General features: G+C 43.4%; 1 protein-coding gene across 3 annotated transcripts in view; it reads left to right on the top strand.

Annotated features, from left to right (window-relative positions):
- The window catches only part of LOC139607420 (cell adhesion molecule DSCAML1-like), a 52073-nt gene that overhangs the window by 18662 nt on the left and 13018 nt on the right, over nucleotides 1-20393 (top strand). Inside the window, exons 4-18 of one of the 3 annotated variants that reach the window (XM_071460246.1) lie at nucleotides 9795-9941; nucleotides 10029-10307; nucleotides 11559-11834; nucleotides 12127-12423; nucleotides 13559-13831; nucleotides 14632-14916; nucleotides 15108-15227; nucleotides 15323-15499; nucleotides 16085-16284; nucleotides 17024-17120; nucleotides 17295-17423; nucleotides 17503-17670; nucleotides 17800-17870; nucleotides 18603-18843; nucleotides 19781-19927. In XM_071460246.1, coding sequence (XP_071316347.1) covers nucleotides 9795-9941; nucleotides 10029-10307; nucleotides 11559-11834; nucleotides 12127-12423; nucleotides 13559-13831; nucleotides 14632-14916; nucleotides 15108-15227; nucleotides 15323-15499; nucleotides 16085-16284; nucleotides 17024-17120; nucleotides 17295-17423; nucleotides 17503-17670; nucleotides 17800-17870; nucleotides 18603-18843; nucleotides 19781-19927 — 2907 coding nt within the window. Of the gene's footprint in view, nucleotides 1-9794; nucleotides 9942-10028; nucleotides 10308-11558; nucleotides 11835-12126; nucleotides 12424-13558; nucleotides 13832-14631; nucleotides 14917-15107; nucleotides 15228-15322; nucleotides 15500-16084; nucleotides 16285-17023; nucleotides 17121-17294; nucleotides 17424-17502; nucleotides 17671-17799; nucleotides 17871-18602; nucleotides 18844-19780; nucleotides 19967-20393 lie in introns of those variants that run through there. The other 2 variants (XM_071460245.1, XM_071460247.1) reach the window with 2 other exon arrangements.

Raw genomic sequence — 20393 nt, 5'->3', positions numbered from 1 at the left:
TCTCACCCTTCAGGCCCGGCTGTGTGAGAACACAACAACTGAGAGAGAGAGGGAGGGAGACAGCGGGAGACATTTCAAATCACGTGGCTTAAAAGATAATAACAGTTTATTTTTCCAGCTTTCTCTTCGTTTCTATTGATAATATCAAACTCACAGATGTATTTGCTCAGCGACCACAATAATCCTACTACAAAGTCTGATGGGAAAAACCGAGTTGAATTGTTTTTTCTTTTCCTTGGACAGTGGTTTTATTAGTCTTAAATAAACGATGCCTTTCGTTTTCATTTTGGTGCCATTATAGTTATTTAAAGACACTACTACAACGGAGTCTACGATTACTGAAGTGCCAGCATTATGAACTTTACCGACCTCTATTTACGCGGACTTTCAAGAAATGTCAAAGAACATGCAGCACCTACAACAAAAATGAAAATCAAATCAATTATTTTGTTGTTATTTTTAGTATTTTATCAGATGAGCGTGTCTAAATGATGTTTCCTCGCTGGCTCTGTAAAGGATAGGTGATAATCTGCACTTCTAACCACATCCAGAGTCATTAAGGAAAGTGAGAGCAGGACGGCTTGTGTCAAGGCTTAGAGAAAAAGAGTTGGAGGGTTTATGTGGCCTGGATTGGGCTAAGAAATAGGATTTGAGCAAAGAGGTTTTACCCCTTTTCTCTTGCTTCCTTCCACTCTTTTGTGTAGGCCAGGGAAAGAGGGATTAGTGCGAGGAGATTACAGCAAGCTCTACTAAGAAATTGTATTTAAGGAAATGCTTATTTACTCAAAAGCTCGTAGCAGTGGCAAGAAGTTTGTTTCAGATTTTCCCCGTCCATCTTCATTTCAGAGACCATCATCATCGTCATCGGATTTCATGGGATTACCACAAAGAGTCAGAAATTAAAAGCATCCAAACTAAAAGTATAATTATGACTAAATGTATAATGTTTGGAATGACCATTCGATTTTTAGATAAGAAAAGAAAAGATAGTGAGAGGGTATATTGTGATTTATGGCGATAGATTTACACTATAACATTACGGGTGGAGTGATTGTTTTTTTAACGCTGGCTGGTGAGGAGAAATGATTAAGGATCAAATGGGATCCCTGGTGGTCGTCCAAGTGCCATGTTCCTACATGACCTCTCAGTCAGACCTATTGATCCGCCTCAGTGTTCGCTGTCCAAACACACATAAAGGTCAGATCAACACCCCATGATTGACTGCAGTGGGACCTAATAGAAAAGTCAGAGGAAAGGAGGGTGATGTTCCTCGGCTGTAGTTTGTATACAAAGTAAACACCATGCGTAAGTCAATAATTCCACATGGTTACAGCGCGTGAGTTTTTGTTCCTCCTGTTTCTCTCTACAGTAAAACTCTGTTAAGATTCAGTCAACAATTCAGCATACTGTATGTACTGTACCACGTGGAAGATATAGAGCAAATAGCAGGATCTGTTTTCTTTGTGGATGGTAACATAAGGTCAGTCTGATTATAAATGATTGTCTTTTACACTTTTACTTCAATTTGTGTCTATACAGTATGCTCACTTTGTCACGTTTGTAATGTATGTTTTAGGGATGGAGGTGCAAGAGCCAATCCAACAATTATCGGCATTATCAATCATTATTTTTATTTTTTCAACTGTATGATCTGTATAATGTCAGAAAATAGCAACAAAATCACACTTTTCCTAAACCCAAAATGACATCTTCAAAATGCTTGTGTGGCCCTTCAAACAGTCCAAAACCCAGTGATATTATTCATGATTTTCATTTGTATGGTCACCTGGATCGTGTCGGCACCTTAAGCAGTGTAAAGACAAAAAAGAGTTTTTAAGAGAGGTTGACCAGGCCTTCTTCCTGTTCTTCCTCAAACCTTGGTGTAATGTAACTCAGCACTGTACTTCAGTATAATTTTGAGGTATTAAAATACACATAAAGTGACAAGGAAAACAAATAACATTCAGTGCAGAGAGAGGCAAAAAGCCCAGATGGGCTTATTCAAAGTCTCCACCTAAGTAATAAATAATCTTACTTGAGTATATTCTTTTTCTGCCACTTCATACTTCTAATCCATGACATTTCAGAGGGAAATATTTCACTTTTTACTCCACTATTTCTATTTGGCAGCTGCAGTTGTTGCATATTCACGTTTAATACACAAAATGATCACTTTTCATTACAATAGATTTTTTATTTATTTTTTATTAATGATTAAACTACCCTAAAAGTATTGATAAAATGAGCTTATACTCACCTAGCTTTACCACTGAAATGTTGTTTATATCTGAAAGCATCAGTGGTAATTTAAATGCCTATATGATAATATGCTTTAGGTTTTTAATGTGGGGCTTTTACTTGTAATAGAGTAGTTTTACACTGATCGTTACCCGCTGAATGTTATTGTGCAGAGGCAGTCACTTGTTGGTGTCACGTGTGCTTTCAGATCAGTGTTTTCTGCCTCTAAGGTGTAACACAGAGCATTTTACACGCCACTTTTTACTTTTGACTCCTGGTGCCACTATTGATGACAATGATGATGTTCCGTTGTTTAATTTTGGTAAATGTGAGTCTGTAATATCTTCATATGTATATATATATATATATATATATATATATATATATATATATATATAATTTGTGTTTTTTATGTTATTTATAGTAATTTGGCGTGTAGGGATTTAAACAGTCCATTCTGGTAAACACTGTAAATGTATGTGTGTGTGTGTGTGTGTGTGTGTGTGTGTGTGTGTGTGTGTAGCAGCAGTTAAGCCCTTTCTCTCTCTCTCTCTCTCTCTCTCTCTCTCTCTTCATGCTGGGCAGTGACACTCCTCTGCCACCAGCACTCTAATAGGGAGGGACCAGGCAGCTCACTCAGTGCCACTAATGCAGCTCACTGCCCCGGGCCATGGGCTAAGCTGGAGTACACCGCATCACAGACACACACACACACACACACACACACACACACACACACACACACACAGAAACACACATATGATGGCAGACACACACCATATACCCAACTCTGTCTCTTATCTGCAGCTAAATCAAAACAAGGTGGAGGGGTGGGAGCTTTGGTGCCGCTGGATGTTTACTTTCACTGAGTGACATCGTCTAAAGGACTGAGTTAGTTCAGTGTTTAATCCTTGGTGTACATGCAGTTAACAGTTAAACAGGAGTTAATGGGATAACCAGTGGAGGGTAGGTTTTTGGACCATGGTGGCACGCTTCTGTACGGTGCAGTGCATCGGGATGTGTGTGCGTATATGTGTGTGTATGTGGTTTCTGTCTCCCGGGACTCTCATTATCACTGCTGTCCCAGATGTCACCAAGCACATGAAACACACGTCATGAATAATGGAGCCCTATTTCTACATCTCTCCCCATTTCTCTCCTATCCTCCCACCCTCTCGCCCCTCCATCCCTCGTTTCCTCTGATGCTTCTACTGATGCTTAATCTCCTCAGCGCTGTCTCTATCTGAGATGGTCCATTTAGCTTTATGCAGCACCGTCGGCCTGTCTGGTTAGGATGGCTTTATGGGGGGGAACATGGCGTCTCTGCAGTGTTGTGTTGAGTTATATCTACGCGAACGACATCTTTTGCATACGATCAGTTTTATGTCTGTCCCCGACTGTCCATTCAGCCTCTCAATAGGCTGCCCCCTGCCCGCCCCCTTCCACATCATCCCCTCCCCCAGTGTTTACTGTTTAAAGTCACACAGGGCAAATTGGGACAGAGCAGTCAGTGGAGCAGAAGAGACGTGGTCCCGGCGCAGTTGAAACTGGACTCTGCTCTCCCCATCTGCTCTGTCTCATCCCTCTTTCTGTCCTCAACCTTCACCTGTGTCTGCTCCTCACCTCTGCCCCCCCCTCCCCGAAAAAAACCCCAAACTTTCTAACATCCTCTTTACTCACGGTGAGTCTGTGTCCAACACAACACAACGCAGCAGCAGCAAGGGTCAGGGAAGGGAGACCATGATTGAAAGATGAGGTAAGCAGTCAGAATTGGTTAGGAAAGAGGACAGCAGTTAGGATTAGACAGTGAAGCGTGGCTTTTTAATGAAAACATGACAGGGCCGCGGCTTCTTCTACGTCTTGCAACTCGACCACCCCCTTCCAGAAAACGAAAAAAGCCACAGAGAAGAAGCGAGAAGGGGGAAAAAAACGAGAGAAGTGAACGCTGAGATTCAGATATTGCTCATGCAGTGTTAGTCTTAACTGGCAGCGTGACTCGTGCGCTGTCTGAACAGTTTGGTCGGGTTAACAAAGTCTCTTTTATGGTGGAGATGCAGCGGGGTGGGCGCCCATCGCACAATTAGTTGTTGCACATCAGTTGTGCCAATAAAACCTGCCTTGAATGTGAATTGAAGGGAGTTAAGAGGGTGCCATTCATAGATGTTAAGTAAGTGTGCAGCAGAATAAAAGCCAGGAAAGTGTATATATTTAATTGGCTGACACCTGCTTCTGCTTGAGCTTTTAATGTACACAGCAGTGAGAGGGGAGAGAGCAAAGGGAGGGTTGAGTGGGCTCTCGCTTTGAATACAGATGCAACACCCCTTTTTTTTTTTGCATAAAGGTTTGAAAGGAGGGGAGAACACAGACGGACTGTTATCTCCTCCACAGTTTGCCCTCCATCTTTCCCTTCGCTTTTACTGTCTTTCCTCCGTCTCTCCCTCCATTCTCAGTCCTCTCTAAATCAAGTCATTCAGTCCCATGTTGCTGATTTTCTGCTTTAACACATTCCTCTGCTGCATAACTGGACCACTGCCATTCACTGACTCCACGCTGCTAATTTTAACGCATAGTTTATTATTTTTTGTTCCAGCAGGAGAATTTTTCTTGTCCTATTTTAAGCCTGGTAGGTGTTCCTGTGTTTGTGTGTGTGTGTGTGTGTGTGTGTGTGTGTGTTGTGTATGCCAGTGCGCCTGGCATGTCTGCATTTGTGAGCACCAAGCATATTCCAGCACTGCAGAGAATATCTCCGGAATACACTGCGTTTTTTTTTCTGTCTTTCTTTCTTCTTCTTTCTGTGACAGTCACAAGTCTTTGATCCACTCCTCCTCCTCCTCCTCCTCCTCTCGCTCTTCTCACCTTCTTTCAAATTCCTATGTGCACCTTTCCGTTGAGAGCAGGGATATAAGGCAGAGATACGGAATGCAATTTTTTCCTAACGTCAAACTTGGATTATAATTCATTTAGTTGCGGAATAAAAATGAATAACTAAACTTTTACGTTCCTGCGTCGTGTGTGGTCACGTTTGTGTTTGAGTCTCTCTGTGTCTTGGAGATATCTGGAGTTCAGACCAAACTGTTACCTTTGGCAGTGCACAGGTAGACTCAGGTCTAGTGGAGCAAAATGCTTCTCCATCATCAAGTTTACATCAGTTCACTGCTGCACTGATGAAAAACATTGATGAAATCTGTATTTTTTTTTTTTTTAATCATTGAAGTTACGTCTTGACTCCTCTTCTGAAGGTTTATGATTTATTTGTGAAAATCACAAATCTGTTTCCAGGACAACAATGGATGTTTGATTCAAATTTGAGAGCGACTGCATCCTATGAACACTTTAGTGGAGCTGGAAAATTACACATAATCTTTTTTTATATATGTTCACTCTTCATATGGATGTGTAATAAAAGTTATGATGCATATTGTTTCATATTAAAGCTTCAAGTAAAGAGTAGATATTTCAGTATATGTGTAATATCTACTTCACGCATAAGCATCAAGATTTTTTAAATAATTGTCCTTCTTATCTTATAACTTCAGATCCCATCTCCGTAATAGACAAACATGTTGTGCTGTAGGCGTCTATCAGAGGATGTCAGTTTGTGGAGGAGTGACACCTCTGACCCTCTGTTGCTCTGGCACATTTTCTCCTTGCGTTAGCTTATAGTCGTCGTAATAAGTGGTGAAGATACACTAAGCATTTAACTGGGAAAGCCCTTCAAGGCAAGGAACTTCAGCCTTTGACCATCCACAGTGTTGAGTAAGATGCAGACTCCAGGGACAGGATTGTAGTGATCTGCCAGAAGGGATGCAGGGATGTGAGTTCGATAGCTCATTAGCCTTTTCCAAAGTGATTAGATATGGGGTCCATACTGGGAACTCCCATAGGAACAGCAGTGTTTTTCACTCAGAGCTACTGTTCATGCAGTTCTTTTTTGTTTTGTTTTGTACACAGGGTGTGCTGACTCTCAGACAGGTTAGTGTCACAAGATAATTCTTGCTAAGAGAGGAAAAAGGCTCTCTCCTAAAATAGACTAGTCTAGATAGTGTGGAAATTTGCCCCTTCAAAGCATGTAGGTCAGATTCTCTTCCAAGAGCTAAATTAGTTTCCTGTCGAGGGTAGAGTGGGCCAAGTTAGTTTCTGAACTGCTCATAAAACTGCTAATGAACAGGACCCAAGTATTTTTAACTACTTTCTGAGAGGAGGTGAGCCTCATGCTGACATCTAACACAAGTCTTAGTCCTGAGGGTTTAAAAGCTTATTGTCCTTATTCTGACTTATCCTAACTATTGTATGTTTCTGTAAAATATTTGTTATTACGCACAAAGGCCGCTTGCTTCTGAAAAGCTATATTTAGCAACTTCATACTGATGCTGTTTATTCCGCCATTCATTTCACTGACGTCTACCACCTATTCGCCATCATGGTTTTTGCAGTAGCACAACATGGAGGGTTTCACAGTTTTGTCCTTGATGATTGTAAACACGTTGCGCTTTAATAATTGCTGAAAGTACACCGAATTCGTAACAGGATGGCAGTGAGAAGACCCTAGCAACAGGGAGAGGATGAAGAAAGCGTGTGAGTGGGAGGGAGGGGGGGGGGAAGATGCAGAACATCAATAAATAATGGCCCCACTGAGGAGGTGGAAATATGGGCCTCGTTATCTTTGCGCCGACGCCTTCATTTGCATGTGAGAAAATGAGGCTGCTACTAACACACACACACACACACACACACGGGCTACAGTATATATCCTATTTATAGACTCTGTCAGGCCTTTATTTTTTTCCTATTCTCTCCTGCACATTTATACTTCCATTAATTTCCCTTTTCTTTCCTCCTCTTTGGAATCTCTCATAGCAGTAGGTCTGGCCTGTTGTTGTGACTGCGAGGCCGCGGGCGTTTTGTTGGATTAAAGACATAAAATGAATGCAAACCTTCACTACACAGGAGAGGTTTGCTGAGGACATACAGTACGGTGTGTTTGAGTCAGTTAGTTTGCCTGTTTTCCACATTATTGAGCACATGTAAGTATAACACCCCTGAGCAGTCACGAAGGCAGGTGGATTTTAAGTGCCTTGCTCACAGGTGACATTGCTTTACTTCCCCCTTTCAGCAGGTCAGTGGATTTGAATCTGCTGAATATGAATGTGTCCGTGTGCAGAAAAGCTACGCACGAAAGCTTTTTTAAATGGCCTTTTAAATCCAAGAAAGCTTTGTAATTAATTAATTGTATGGGTGAGTGTAGAGGTAATAATCTTGTTTTTGTTTAAACGAGAATGTCACTTTTTTCTGTGTTTTTAAAAAACATATTTGTAAAAATTAAGAATAACCTTTAATAGTTTCACTTTTCCATACCATGATCATTTTCCCCTTCACATTAAAAGATTAAAGTAGTAGGACTCCGTCTGCATCCAGGAATCACAAACAACTTTGCGCAATTTTTTCCATGACTGAGTTTCACTGAGACTCAAACTCATACATGACCCAACAATGTCGCCATCCTCTAGGCAAAATGCAGCTTCTTTCAAAGAGCGTCTTTCTGGGTGAAAGAACCATTGATAAAAAAAATACTTTAACCGTAAATGGTTCCTTCAGAGCTATGAGTGCTTCCATTTTTTATCTAATGGTCCCTTTGGTTCACATGATAGTTTTAGTAGCTATTAAAAGATCACTATTGAAACACAGGTCAACACACCAGCAGAAGCTGCCCTAGGTCTCAATCCTGGGTGCAGTCTCCAGGATGGGTGCAGGTTGTTTGTTCACATATCTTTTCTCCAAACAGATGGAATAAAGACGGCCAAGTTTAAGACATGTTCCTTAGCAAATATGGAGTTAAAGCAGAGGACAAATCACAGGTTTCTGTAAAAAAGAGACTGTAACATTATAACATCATATGAAGGTGGCACAGTTGGAAAAAAAAAAATTATGCAACACCGACTGCTGCACCCTTTTGCTACTCAGGGCGCCTGCATGTGTGCATGTTTTGCTGCAGCTGTGTCTGCGTGTGTGCGTGTTTTTGAGCGTGTGTGATGCACATTGGCTCAGTTTCTCGTTATCTAGTCAAGTCAGCATGAATAAAAGCTGAGGGAGCACAGTGATTTAGTAATTAATATTTTACTCTGTCTGCCACTCTGCTTAGAGACTGAGAACGAGAGGTTGAGAGCGAAAGAGAGGAAAAGGGTGAGACAGACGATAAGAGGGTTTACACAAAGAGATAAAGAGAGTCGCCGAAAGACTGATTCCACGAGCAAACCACTGAGTTAAGCTGGACAGACAGTGAGGGAAATAATGTGATGTGTATTGTGTAATCAGTATTGTTTCAGACGCTGCAGATGGGATGAATTCAGCCCCCTGCTGAAGACAGAAAGTGTGGCTTTGACAGATCCAGCTGACTCTCTCTCTCTGTCTCTCTCTCTCTCTCTCTCTGTCTCTCTCTCTCTCCCTGCCTATGTCAGAGTGTTGTGACAGGCGAGTCGTCGGTGTTGTGGGAGTAGCAGTCTTAAAGTGCTCATTATCCTGTAAGGCTTCATTCCGGGGGGCAAACAAAGGCTGCAGTGAAATTGCAGCCTGTGCCTCCTCTCGGGTCATACAGTATATTCCATGCAAACACGTGCACAGTCCATAAGTGCTACCTTCACTATACCTACTCAAACCTCTGCAAGACCCCGGCAAACACAGAGCTTGTAAAACATTGATGATGATAAACACACAGGTGCAAGTGAATGCAACAAATCCAGCTGCTGGCTTGGATCCTGACCGAAACAGCTGATAGTCAGTGTGGAGAAATCTGAGCTAACCTCTTGTTCTATAGCAGCAACCATTTTGATACCATTAAAAAGGGTTGCTGCTATAGAATGGGCAAATGAATGGCATGACGTTTCAGGTGTAAGGTCAGCTGAATTCAAGTAGACACACAAACAAATGTGTGTGCACGTGTACCTGTATGCAGCACAGAAATATGCAATATTAACAGTTATACAGAGAGAGCCTGGTTAAACAAACTAGTGCTCGTTGCACAGAAATGTCCCTCTTCTTTCTGCGTATAGTTTCTCTGGGCACAGCATGAAAACTTTATGTTGTTTACATAACCATGTGTGAAATATGAGACACAAAACAAATGCTGTGAAAGAGAGCAGGGAGCTCCCATCACATAGTGGCACACTTGATTGTGGGCCTTCTGATTTTTGTTACAGCATTTGAAAAGAATAACATGCAGATAGTTTGGTGGTGACAGAGCGTTGGAGTAACAGTTTTACATTGTGCATAAAGGGGCAATAAATCTGTCTCCGCTCTGTCTGTGGGTGGCGTAAGTGACCGCTACGTGTCCTCCAGGCCTTGAAAGAGTGCCAAGTTTTGGGAAGCAACATTATCAGGCAGGTAGTGCCAACTGTTCAGGCAGCTGTTTGTTCTTAGCACAATACGGTTTTGCGATGAGCACAAAGGCATTGTACCATAATGATCATCTTTGTGTAGGTTTTTTACTAGATGTTTCTGTCCATCAGGAGTTTTCCTTTTGGGAAATTAACGGTGGTCTTTACTGAATGTGTCTCCCTCAGGTAACAGGTTCTCGCTGACCTCCTTCGGAGCTCTTTACATCTCTGATGTTCAGAAGGAGGATGCCCTCTCTACGTACCGGTGCATCACCAAACATAAGTACAGCGGCGAGACGCGGCAAAGCAATGGAGCCAGGCTCTCCGTAATGGGTGAGCAGCTTGCTGTTGTCAGTTTACTCATGCTTGTCTGATATTTCTCTTGGTCTTGACAAAAGATAACCCTATCTCGCCCTCTAGACCCCAACGAGTCCTCACCCACCATCCTGGACAGTTTCCAAGCAGGGGAGGTGTATGCAGGCCAGAGTATCGAGCTTCCCTGCATAGCGGGAGGTTACCCCAGCCCCACTGTGCGCTGGCTGAAAGATGGTCGCCCACTGCCCTCGGATGCCCGCTGGACACGGCGTTTGACAGGGCTGACCATCAGTGACCTGAGGCAGGAGGACAGCGGCAGCTACGCCTGCGAGGTCACCAACAGTTTTGGCTCAAAGGAGGTGTCTGGACAGCTTCACGTTATAGGTGTGTGAGCACAACTACACACTCACACTCACACACACATTCGCAAACACCCTGACAGACTCCCACGCTGTCTTCTCAGTGAATCAACCTGGCAGACAGACACAAACGCCTCTCTTATTGGTTTGAGGCACATATATAAGTCGCACCTAGAGTGGATCTGTAACAAATGTGTGTGAGCTGTATGATGCCCCGTCATATCAAGTCTCAAAAAGAGAGCCAGCGCAGTAATTCACTGAGACTGAATCCGTAACACAGCTGCCAGCACCATTCACCATCAGACAGAAAGAGGGTGAAGAAGACAGCGATAAGGGCGAGGGGTCACAGAAGGGTCGATCAGATATCCAGACAGTGCTGGAATGACATTATCTACAATGTAATAACAACACAATAAGAGTGGCGGAGATAAATGTACATTGTGTAAAGTATACAAAGAAACAAAGAGCAGGAGAAGGCGAGACAGAGGGAGAGAATAGAGAGGCGGTAGGCTTTGCCAGTGGGCACATCATGGCAGCACACTCTGTGACTCTGACAGGGTGAGGGGGGGGTTGGGAGGCACAGCAATGCCCCCCAGCATACACCACCAGCTGCCTTATTGCTCACTGACATTTGCACACACACACACATGTACATACACACTCTGTCTCTCTCACACACACACACACACACACACACACACACACACACACACACACACACACACACACACACACATGCAGACACACTTTACACACACAAGTGGACAGAGATGTGAAGAGATATCTCCAGCTGCTTTTTTAATGAGTGCGTCAAACTGATTGAGTCACCACCGCTGATTGTACTCTCTCTCTCTTACTCCCCATTTCTATGACCGTGTGTATGAATCCATGTGTCATGTTTTGAATCCAGTTCATTGCTTTTAAAGTCACTTGAAGATTGTCTACAATTAGATGTACTTAAAGGATTTAAATTTAGTTTATAAATCAATTAAGAAATAATTATATTTTGTAAATGAGTAATAACCTAATATAATGTGTAAATAAATTAAGCTAAATTAGCTTTGAGTATCTTTTAAACATCTGCAACAATAATATATATTTATATTATTCTTATATTAATTTTTACTGATGACACAGCACAAACTAGTTTTGAGTGAAACATAAACACATAAAATATAGAAGCCAAAAAAAGGGAAGTGTATTATTCAGGGTTTTTTCTGTTATGTGCTCAGACAAACGTGGACGTGTTTTCTGACCTCGCTCATCCTTCTCTCAGATCCACTACGTGTGACCTTATCCCCCAAGAATCTGAAAACGGGCATCAGCAGCACACTGTTCTTCACCTGCACTGTGGAGGGCTCTCCAGAATACACCATCACTTGGTACAGAAACACAGAGCCCATCGTCCCTGACCAGCACATCTCCATCCAGGGACAACACAACGACACCCTGCAGATCACTGCAGCGCAGAAGTTCCACTCTGGGGCCTACCAGTGCTTCGCCTCCCGAAAGGGCCACACTGCTCAGGACTTTTCCATTATACTGCTAGAGGGTATGTGGACCGAGATTGTCAAGGAAGTACAGATTCTGTTTAAGCAGGGTTGCAGTTTGCATTTTATGACAGCCTTGTAACAGCAAAATGACAAGAAACCATGGGCTTTAAATTTGATGCTTTCACTGTTATTGTTGACTTTTATTCTCCATCTGACTAAATTGTTTGCCACTGAAAATCTCATTGATAGATGCACATTTGCTCATGAACTAAACCTTTGGCTCACCCTCTTTGTTTGTGTTCTTCTCTATTTTGTCTCTTTCTCTCTCTATCCCTCTCTGTCTCCCCTCAGATGGTACTCCTCGAATTGTGTCTTCCTTCAGCGAGCGGGTGGTCAACCCCGGCGAGCCTTTCTCCCTCATGTGCGCGGCCAAAGGAGCCCCACCCCCCTCCATCACCTGGACGCTGGACGACGAGCCTGTGGTGCGGGACTCCACCTACAAGACCAGCCAGTACACCCTGTCGGACGGCCTGACTGTGTCACACGTCAACGTCAGCAGCCCGCTCATTCGAGATGGGGGGGTGTATCGTTGCGTCGCACGCAACTCGGCCGGTAGCGCCGAGTACCAAGCGCGCATAAACGTAAGAGGTGCCTGTCTGCTTTTCAATATAAATGCACTCTACACCTGACTCTATACAAACACACAGGGGCTAGTGAGAAGCTTAGATCGCATTTTACACACATCTATCTATCTATCTATCTATCTTGCCCTACAAAGGCAGAGAGCAGTGATTATAAAACAGTAGAAGAGACAGATAGTAAAACAGAAGCAGGCTTATAATAAACCTTCATTTTACAAAGTGTGCCCTTTCAGTTGTCCTGACCATAATTAGTTTGTTTGGGAAAATATGCTTCTTTTATATCAGCCCATACTTCATAGCGATTAATGCATCTAGATCTAAACCAATAAATAAAAAAAAAATTTACAATTTGATACATTTAAATAAGTGACTTATCACACACCAAGCAGCATGAATTCCACTAGATCCAAAAGCAGAGATGCTAGTTACTGCTGCTCAGGTACGCTAGATACATCATTGGATGTAGCAACTGTCTCCATTTAGTTTTGTGCAATAAGAAGCTGAATTACCGAGCTGTCAGTTCATCAAAATGCATATTTTTCAGTAACAGACAACAGCTAAGGAACAGTCAGTGAGTAGTAACTTTTGTTTTAGCTTTAGCTAAGGTTAGCCGTGGCTATTTTGCCATCAAGCTAGATGTAGTTATCTCTCTTGACACAGCTGTCGTTTTATCCTGCTTTACATGTTTTTACATGAAATTATGCATTTCTGTGGCATATTAATTATTTATGATAAAACAGAAGCTAAAAAGTCCGATTTGGGCCTCACTGTAACCCAGTTTTGTCTAAATATGCATTTTGGCTTTGTAGGGTATCCATCCATCTATCTATCTATCTATCTATCTATCCGAAGGTTATTTTGAAAAATACAATCACTTAGATACAAGGAACATCTGATTAGGCTACAATCAACAAATATCCTCAATCAGATTTTAGTAAAGGGAGCACAACTAACCTCCCTCTCCACCTGTCAACTTGCCCCAATCACTCTATCCCTCAACCTTTATCTCTTCACCTCCTGTCTCCGTGGCTGCTCCCTTACTCTGCCATGACCTCCCTCACCTCATCTGCCCCTCTCTCCGACCTCTGTGTCTCTCTCTGTCTCCTCCCTCCATCCCCTCCCTCTCTTCCCTGTGTCTCCAGGTCCACCTCGAATCAGACCCATGAGGGACATCACCGCAGTGGCGGGCAGGAACACCTATATAACATGCCGCGTGATTGGTTACCCGTATTACTCCATCAAGTGGCTGAAGGACGGCATGCAGCTGCCTGATAATCATCGTCAAGTGGTGTTTGAGAACGGCACCCTGAGGCTGACGGACGTGCAGAAGGGCGCGGACGAGGGCACCTACTTGTGTAGCGTTCTGATCCAGCCCCAGGTGTCAATCAATCAGACCGTCCACGTCACTGTCAAAGGTAAACATGAAGAGGAGAGTGGGTTCAAATGGATAAGACTGCACTGGGCAATGTTTTAGCAATCCCAGTAATGAAGCGAAGCAGCATGTGACCCAGCCACCGGACTGGGATTTACTGTGGCTTCACACTATTTCCCAAAAATAAGTATTCTTGCCTTAATAGCCACTTTTTTGTGCATAACCAAAATGCAAAATGTCGATCTTAAAAAGTAGTAGGAGAGCAATCTTTCCAAAGAAACCTGGAATCACCAACACTTGCTTTTTTTGCTTTCAGAATCGTCAGGTTGGTAAATAAATTACACCATTTGTGCACCAATGTTCAAAGTTGTCGAGTGCAGCTTTATACTAATGCTTTACGACAGAGGTAGATGGCAGATTTATGTTACACTTTATGTCTGTATTTTGTTTAGTCTGTGAGTTGGGTCACGATGGTAGCAGGGCAGCTGCAGAGGTGTTTAAGGGTGTGAGCATGTGCCTGCGTGTGAGTGTGTCTCTGATTTAATTAGATGAATAATAATGAAGCCTAGATTAAATCCCCCAGATGTCTCAGCTGTAGTACCCCCACCCCAACCTCCATTACTATGGCAACGGAATGACTTCCTCCTGCCAATTGGACTCTAACCAGAGCAGCTATTATGGGCTGCAGGAGATGAGGGCTGAAGGGGGGGAAAGAAGAGGGGCCCACTGGCCAATGACCTTCTCTCTCTCTCAGCATTGCTCCAGATGGCCACACTGCCACTCTTCCACATCTATCGCCGCCTGTATTCCACTGACTCTCTGCACTCTTCCTCTCTCCCCCAGTGCCGCCGCTCATCCAGCCCTTTGATATCCCCTCTACCTCAGTGGGGAAGCTCATGTACATCGCCTGTGTGGTGTCATCTGGGGACATGCCCATACGCATCACCTGGCACAAAGACGGCCAGCTCATCGTGCCAGGCTCCGCCTCTGGCGTCGCGATAGAGACCAAAGAGTTCATGAGCTCCCTACAAATCTCCAAGGTGACACTGAAGCACAACGGAAACTACACCTGCATCGCCAGCAATGCCGCCGCCACCGTCAGCTGGGAAAGACAGTTGATTGTTACTGGTGAGGGACTGAGAGAGAGGAGAATGGCACAGTGATAATGAATTAGGTCAGATCAGATGTGATAGCTAATGTGCAGAGGGAGCTTGGAGTTGTACATGTTATTTTAGGAACAGTTCCATTTTGTACCCTCTTCCTGTAAGCTTTTATTTTAGTTCTTTCATTTAAGTTCAGTGAATCTTTTCGTTTCCCAGTGCCGCCACGTTTTGTGGTGCAGCCCAACAACCAGGACTGCATCTACGGCAAAGCTGGAGTTCTCAACTGCTCTGTGGAGGGTTATCCACCACCAAAAGTGATGTGGAAACATGCCAAAGGTAAAATCAACACATTATCCTTACAATAACAAGATATCGCGAACGAGGAAAAATTAAGGCAGTGACATGCATTTGCTTTGTGTTGTGTGGTGCAGGTGTCGGAAACCCCCAGCAGTACCACCCAGTCCCTCTAACTGGCCGTATCCAGATCATGTCAAACGGCTCTCTGCTCATCCGGCATGTTCTTGAGGACGACCGAGGGTACTACCTCTGTCAGGCCTCCAATGGAGTGGGCTCAGACATCAGTAAGAGCATGATCCTCACTGTCAAGAGTAAGTGTCAGTCATTCTCTTTCTGGCTTTAACACACTTCCTTTCATAACCACATCTCCTGGCTTGTATACTGTATACAGAGATAAGTCATAGCTTTTTGGAGAGGGATCAGCTCCTCTAAGATGCACTTTTGCCCCGGGCTAGTGCGGCCTGTACAGAACCTAACAAAATCTTGTCTGTCTTGCACATCCTTAACTAGAGCTATCTTTGATATTGATTGATGTGTTCTGGCTGCCTGTCTGTGGGTTCCTGAAGCTTGGTGGGGAAAAGGGCTGATGAATTAGTGATGAAAACAAAACCACAGGAACCCCTTCAATCAATAATCTATGTCTGAGGAAATGAGGAGGAGAAGAGAGGCAGGAGTTTGGAAAGAAGAGAAGAAGAGGGCAGACAGGGAGGAGGTAGTCTAAGAGGGCCAGTGGGGCTTGAAGCGTGAAATGAAAATGGAGAACGAAGGCCAGAGATAGAGATGTCTATACATCTGTAATATATCCTCAGTTTCCAATACCACATCCCTGTTCCCTCATCTCATTACTCCATATAATGCTATTCGTCACACTGACATGTGTCTGTGATTCTGCTCAGTTCCTGCCATGATCACCAGCCACCCCAACACCACCATGGCAAGAAAGGGCCAGACCAAGGAGCTGAACTGCACAGCGCGGGGCGAGCAACCCATTATCATCCGCTGGGAGAGAGGGGACACCGTCATCGACGCAGAGAGAAACCCCCGTTACTCCATCACCATCAACAAGAAGGGGGACGAAGTCATCTCCACCCTAAAGGTCAGATACAGAATACAATACCGAGCAGATGCTGAACTCAAAAACTGAGGGTGTTTGATGCTGTGAATGTATAAAGCAATGAGTAGCGGAAACATCTGGTAAAACTGGAAACTAGTAACTCAGGAGAAATTTAGCTGCATAAACAGGTTAAAGATTTTATTTCAGTATAATAAATACTGCCAGTGAAATAAAGTTTTCAAAATGAGGACACATAAGGCAGATCAAATCACTAACACTACATAAAGTCTCTCAGCTCTGAATTTAAAGCAATAGCATGACATTTCAGGAAATTCACTGTAAATACAGCCGTCGGTTAGCTTACCTTAGCTTAGTATAAACACTGGAAACAGGAAACCAGCTAGCTTAACTGCATGCAAAGTTAACAAAGTCTGCCTGCTAGCACCTCTAAAGGTAACGACTCAACAAGTTACATGTTTAGCGAGCTTTAGAGATGCTGGTAGGAGGATTGTTATTATCTTCAGCTAGCTGTTTCCTCTTTTACAGTCTATAGCCAAAGCTAAGCTAACTGGCTGCTTGCTGTAGCTTCATATTTAGCGTACAGACATGAGAGTGGTGCCAATCACCTGACTTTAGGGGCTCAGGTTTTTTAGGCACAATATTGATGTAAACATACTGTATTATTGCTGAAGATGTTTGTGATGTCTGTCACTGCCGTAGTGCATTTTTTGTGTATTTTTACACGCATTGTAACCTTGTCCTGTTTGTGTTGATGCCACAGCTGAACCCAGCCGAGCGAGGAGACTCTGTCTTCTTCTCCTGCCATGCTATCAACTCCTATGGAGAGGGTCGAGGGCTCATCCAACTCACTGTGCAAGGTATCTATACCGCATACTGTACTATACATGTCTCATGAAGCTTCTTTCACTTGCTAAAGCTTTCAGGCTGGTTATATAAACAGTCCAGTAAAAGAAATGTTATCGAATCATCTCTAGTGGTGAAAAGCGCTCACCTCCTCTCTCTCTCTCTCTCTCTCTCTCTCCAACACACAGAACCACCAGATCCACCAGAGCTTGAAGTGAGGGAGGTGAAGGACAGAAGCATGAACCTGCGGTGGATCCAAAGGTTTGATGGAAACAGCATCATCACCAGCTATGACATCGAGTACAAGAACAAGTCAGGTGAGTATCCTAAGTTTAAACATGCATGTCAGATATTTTTTAAGATGCATGTCTTGAAAAATCTTTTTGTGTTTGGCAGACTCCTGGGATCACATGTACACAACCAGGAACATCTCACCCACCAACAACCAAGCCAACATTGTAGAGCTGCACCCAGCCTGTGTTTACAGCATCCGCATGTACTCCTACAATAAAATTGGACGCAGCCTTCCCAGCAAAGAGCTCACAATCAGTACTGAGGAAGCACGTAAGTGATTGGGATTTCTCCTCTAAAAAACACGGGGCTGTTTTCTTTTGTCTGTCTTACTTTTTCTCTGTATGGAACAGGGCTATGCATATTGACAGTAATGCTTTATCTGGCATCTTCCATCAACAGCACCTGATGGGCCTCCGATGGATGTAATCCTCCAACCGATGACATCCCAAAGCATACGGGTTACATGGAGGGTAAACTTACTAATGTTATCAATTAACTGTAAATGTGTGTTATTATACAGTGGTGCTTATTTCTGATAAACTGAGTCACAGTGTAAATAACTATACAATACCAAGTGAATACACACCTCTAGCTGCACAACAGGTAATTTAAAATGAATATACCAACCAAAACCAACCACTCATTGTCCTAAAAAAACTGTCTTGACCTAAACATAATTCAGTTTAGACAAGACCAAACGTTTCATCTATTAAAAGTTATTTTACGTCACTGTCACAGGCAGCTCGTTTCTCTACCTTCTGTGCTTCTGATTCACACGAGTATAGAAACAACGCTCTTATTTTATAGCCAGAATGAAGTGCTAGAGATACAAATGTTTGAGCTAGTGCTGTTAGTATTGTCCTATGAGGAACAGGCATTTAGCCCTGAGATAGATTCTTTTTAAAAATCAAGTTGAGTCTCTGTGACTTAAAGCCAAAGTATTCTATGCTAACAAATACACTTGTCAGTTATAGTAATACAAGTAGAACTCAAACTGGATACATCAGCATAAAAAATATTAGAAATCTTTCATTCACTGCACTCTTGTGTTGCAGTTTATTTTAACAGCTATCACTTTAAATATTACAGCTAAATTCAAAAACAATAGCTCTCCGCCTATAATGTTACACTGGGATTTCAATGCACCTTAATAAGTTTGATGTGCACTGTCATATTAACTGCTATCACCACATTTCATTCAGGCTCCCAAGAAGGAGCTGCAGAATGGGGTGATCCGAGGCTACCAGATTGGTTACAGGGAGAACGGTCCAGGCAGCAACGGCCAGTACAGCATAGTGGAGATGAAGGCCACAGGGGACAGTGAGGTGTACACCTTGGACAACCTAAAGAAGTTTGCCCAGTACGGGGTAGTGGTTCAGGCCTTCAACAGAGCTGGGACTGGCCCATCCAGTACTGAGATCAATGCTACAACGCTGGAAGATGGTAGGAAAAGTAGATGGCAAGATGGGGGGGGGGCAAAATGAAAGAGAAATTAAAAGCATGCAGCGTGTATCTATCTGATTTGTCAAGAGTCAAGTGCAAAAACAGGATGGAAGACACATAAATTAAAGCAGCTAACATACATATATAGACACACATGCTCAAACAAAATGGTAGAAATGAATTTTCAGCACATCCCCCATTATTCTTTCAACTTTAATTAGCACCCTCATTAGGCTGGTGGAGAGCGAGAGAGGAACAAGAAACCCCATTACTCTCTAAATGTCTGCCCATTCTACCTCCTTTTCTCCTCCTCCCCTTTTCTTTATCTTCCTCTTCCTCCAGTTGGTTTCTTCCACATCTCTGTCTATTTTTGTATTTCCTATATTTTTCTATGGACCCTCCCTTCCTGTGTGGACAGTAATAATATGCCTGATCATGGTAACAGTAACAGTGATGGTAATTGTCCAGAGTTGCCCCTACAATGGCTATTACCTTAAAGATGAACATTGTCTTCCTTCAGATTTTATCCTCCACATCTCGGCACACCCCACCCACCTCATCTGCATTTTAACCCCTTAAGGTGTGGCTTTTTTACTATTCATGTTGCTTTCTCTCAGTGCTCTTCCTCCCTTCCAACAACCCCCCACTACACCTCCTCTCCCTCTCTCGTCAGTGCTCTAAAAGCTAGCAGGGAACAAGGAGCTATTGAGAGCTAATTTGAGCTTATTTGACTGATTTATTTCAGCAGAGATTGCCCCTGGGTTGTGGTGTTGAGTAGTCATTAATTATCAGTGCTTCAGCCGCCATGCCAAATCAGTCAGGTCTTCTTAGCGACAGCAATAACAAGGATTTTTGACAAGTAGAAATCATTTGAAACAACCTCAAAACTCATGTTTAAAACGTGCAGCACTAACACTCGCCCCCTGCTCTCCTCCAGTGCCCAGCGAGCCTCCGCAGAATGTGCGAGCCATCTCGGTGACGTCGGACGAGGCGGTGATCACATGGGCAGAGCCTCCACGGCTGACACTGCACGGTGTGCTGAAAGGCTACCGGGTTGTGTTTTGGTCCCTCTTCCCTGACGGAGGTGGGTGCTGTGGGGGCCAGGCCCAGTGGCCAATGCAGAGTAATTATCACCTATCTCATTCTAAACTTCCCCACCTTCCCACCCAACACCTACCTCTCTGTCAGTGTTGTGCGTCAGAATGTGTTAATGTGTGTCCGCACCTTTCTCATGAAGCACTTCCTGTTCCTTTGTATCTTTGAGTTTGTCTGTGTTTGCCCTCGTTTCTTTCCGTGTTAGATCTAGGCTCCATCAGTATTGATGGTCACTGAGATTACAGCACTGTGGTTGACTATGTTTGTGCTCCTATGACTGTTCAACCCTGTCTCTTGTATTCAACTAATTTGCATAAGCAAATATGTTTTGTCGGAAATGGTTTCCAGGAAACCACAATTATTTTTTAATCTTAACCAAAATGTGGGTCACAGCACACAAATCCCAGTCTCTGCTTTAATATCCTTCCACCAACTTCTCCCTACAGCCACTGCCT

The sequence above is a fragment of the Trachinotus anak genome, unplaced genomic scaffold (assembly GCF_046630095.1).
Source record: "Trachinotus anak isolate AG129_WGS33_773 ecotype Australia unplaced genomic scaffold, CSIRO_AGI_Tana_v1 ptg000024l, whole genome shotgun sequence".
Lineage (NCBI taxonomy): Eukaryota > Metazoa > Chordata > Actinopteri > Carangiformes > Carangidae > Trachinotus > Trachinotus anak.
This window is presented reverse-complemented; position numbering and strand designations above follow the sequence as displayed.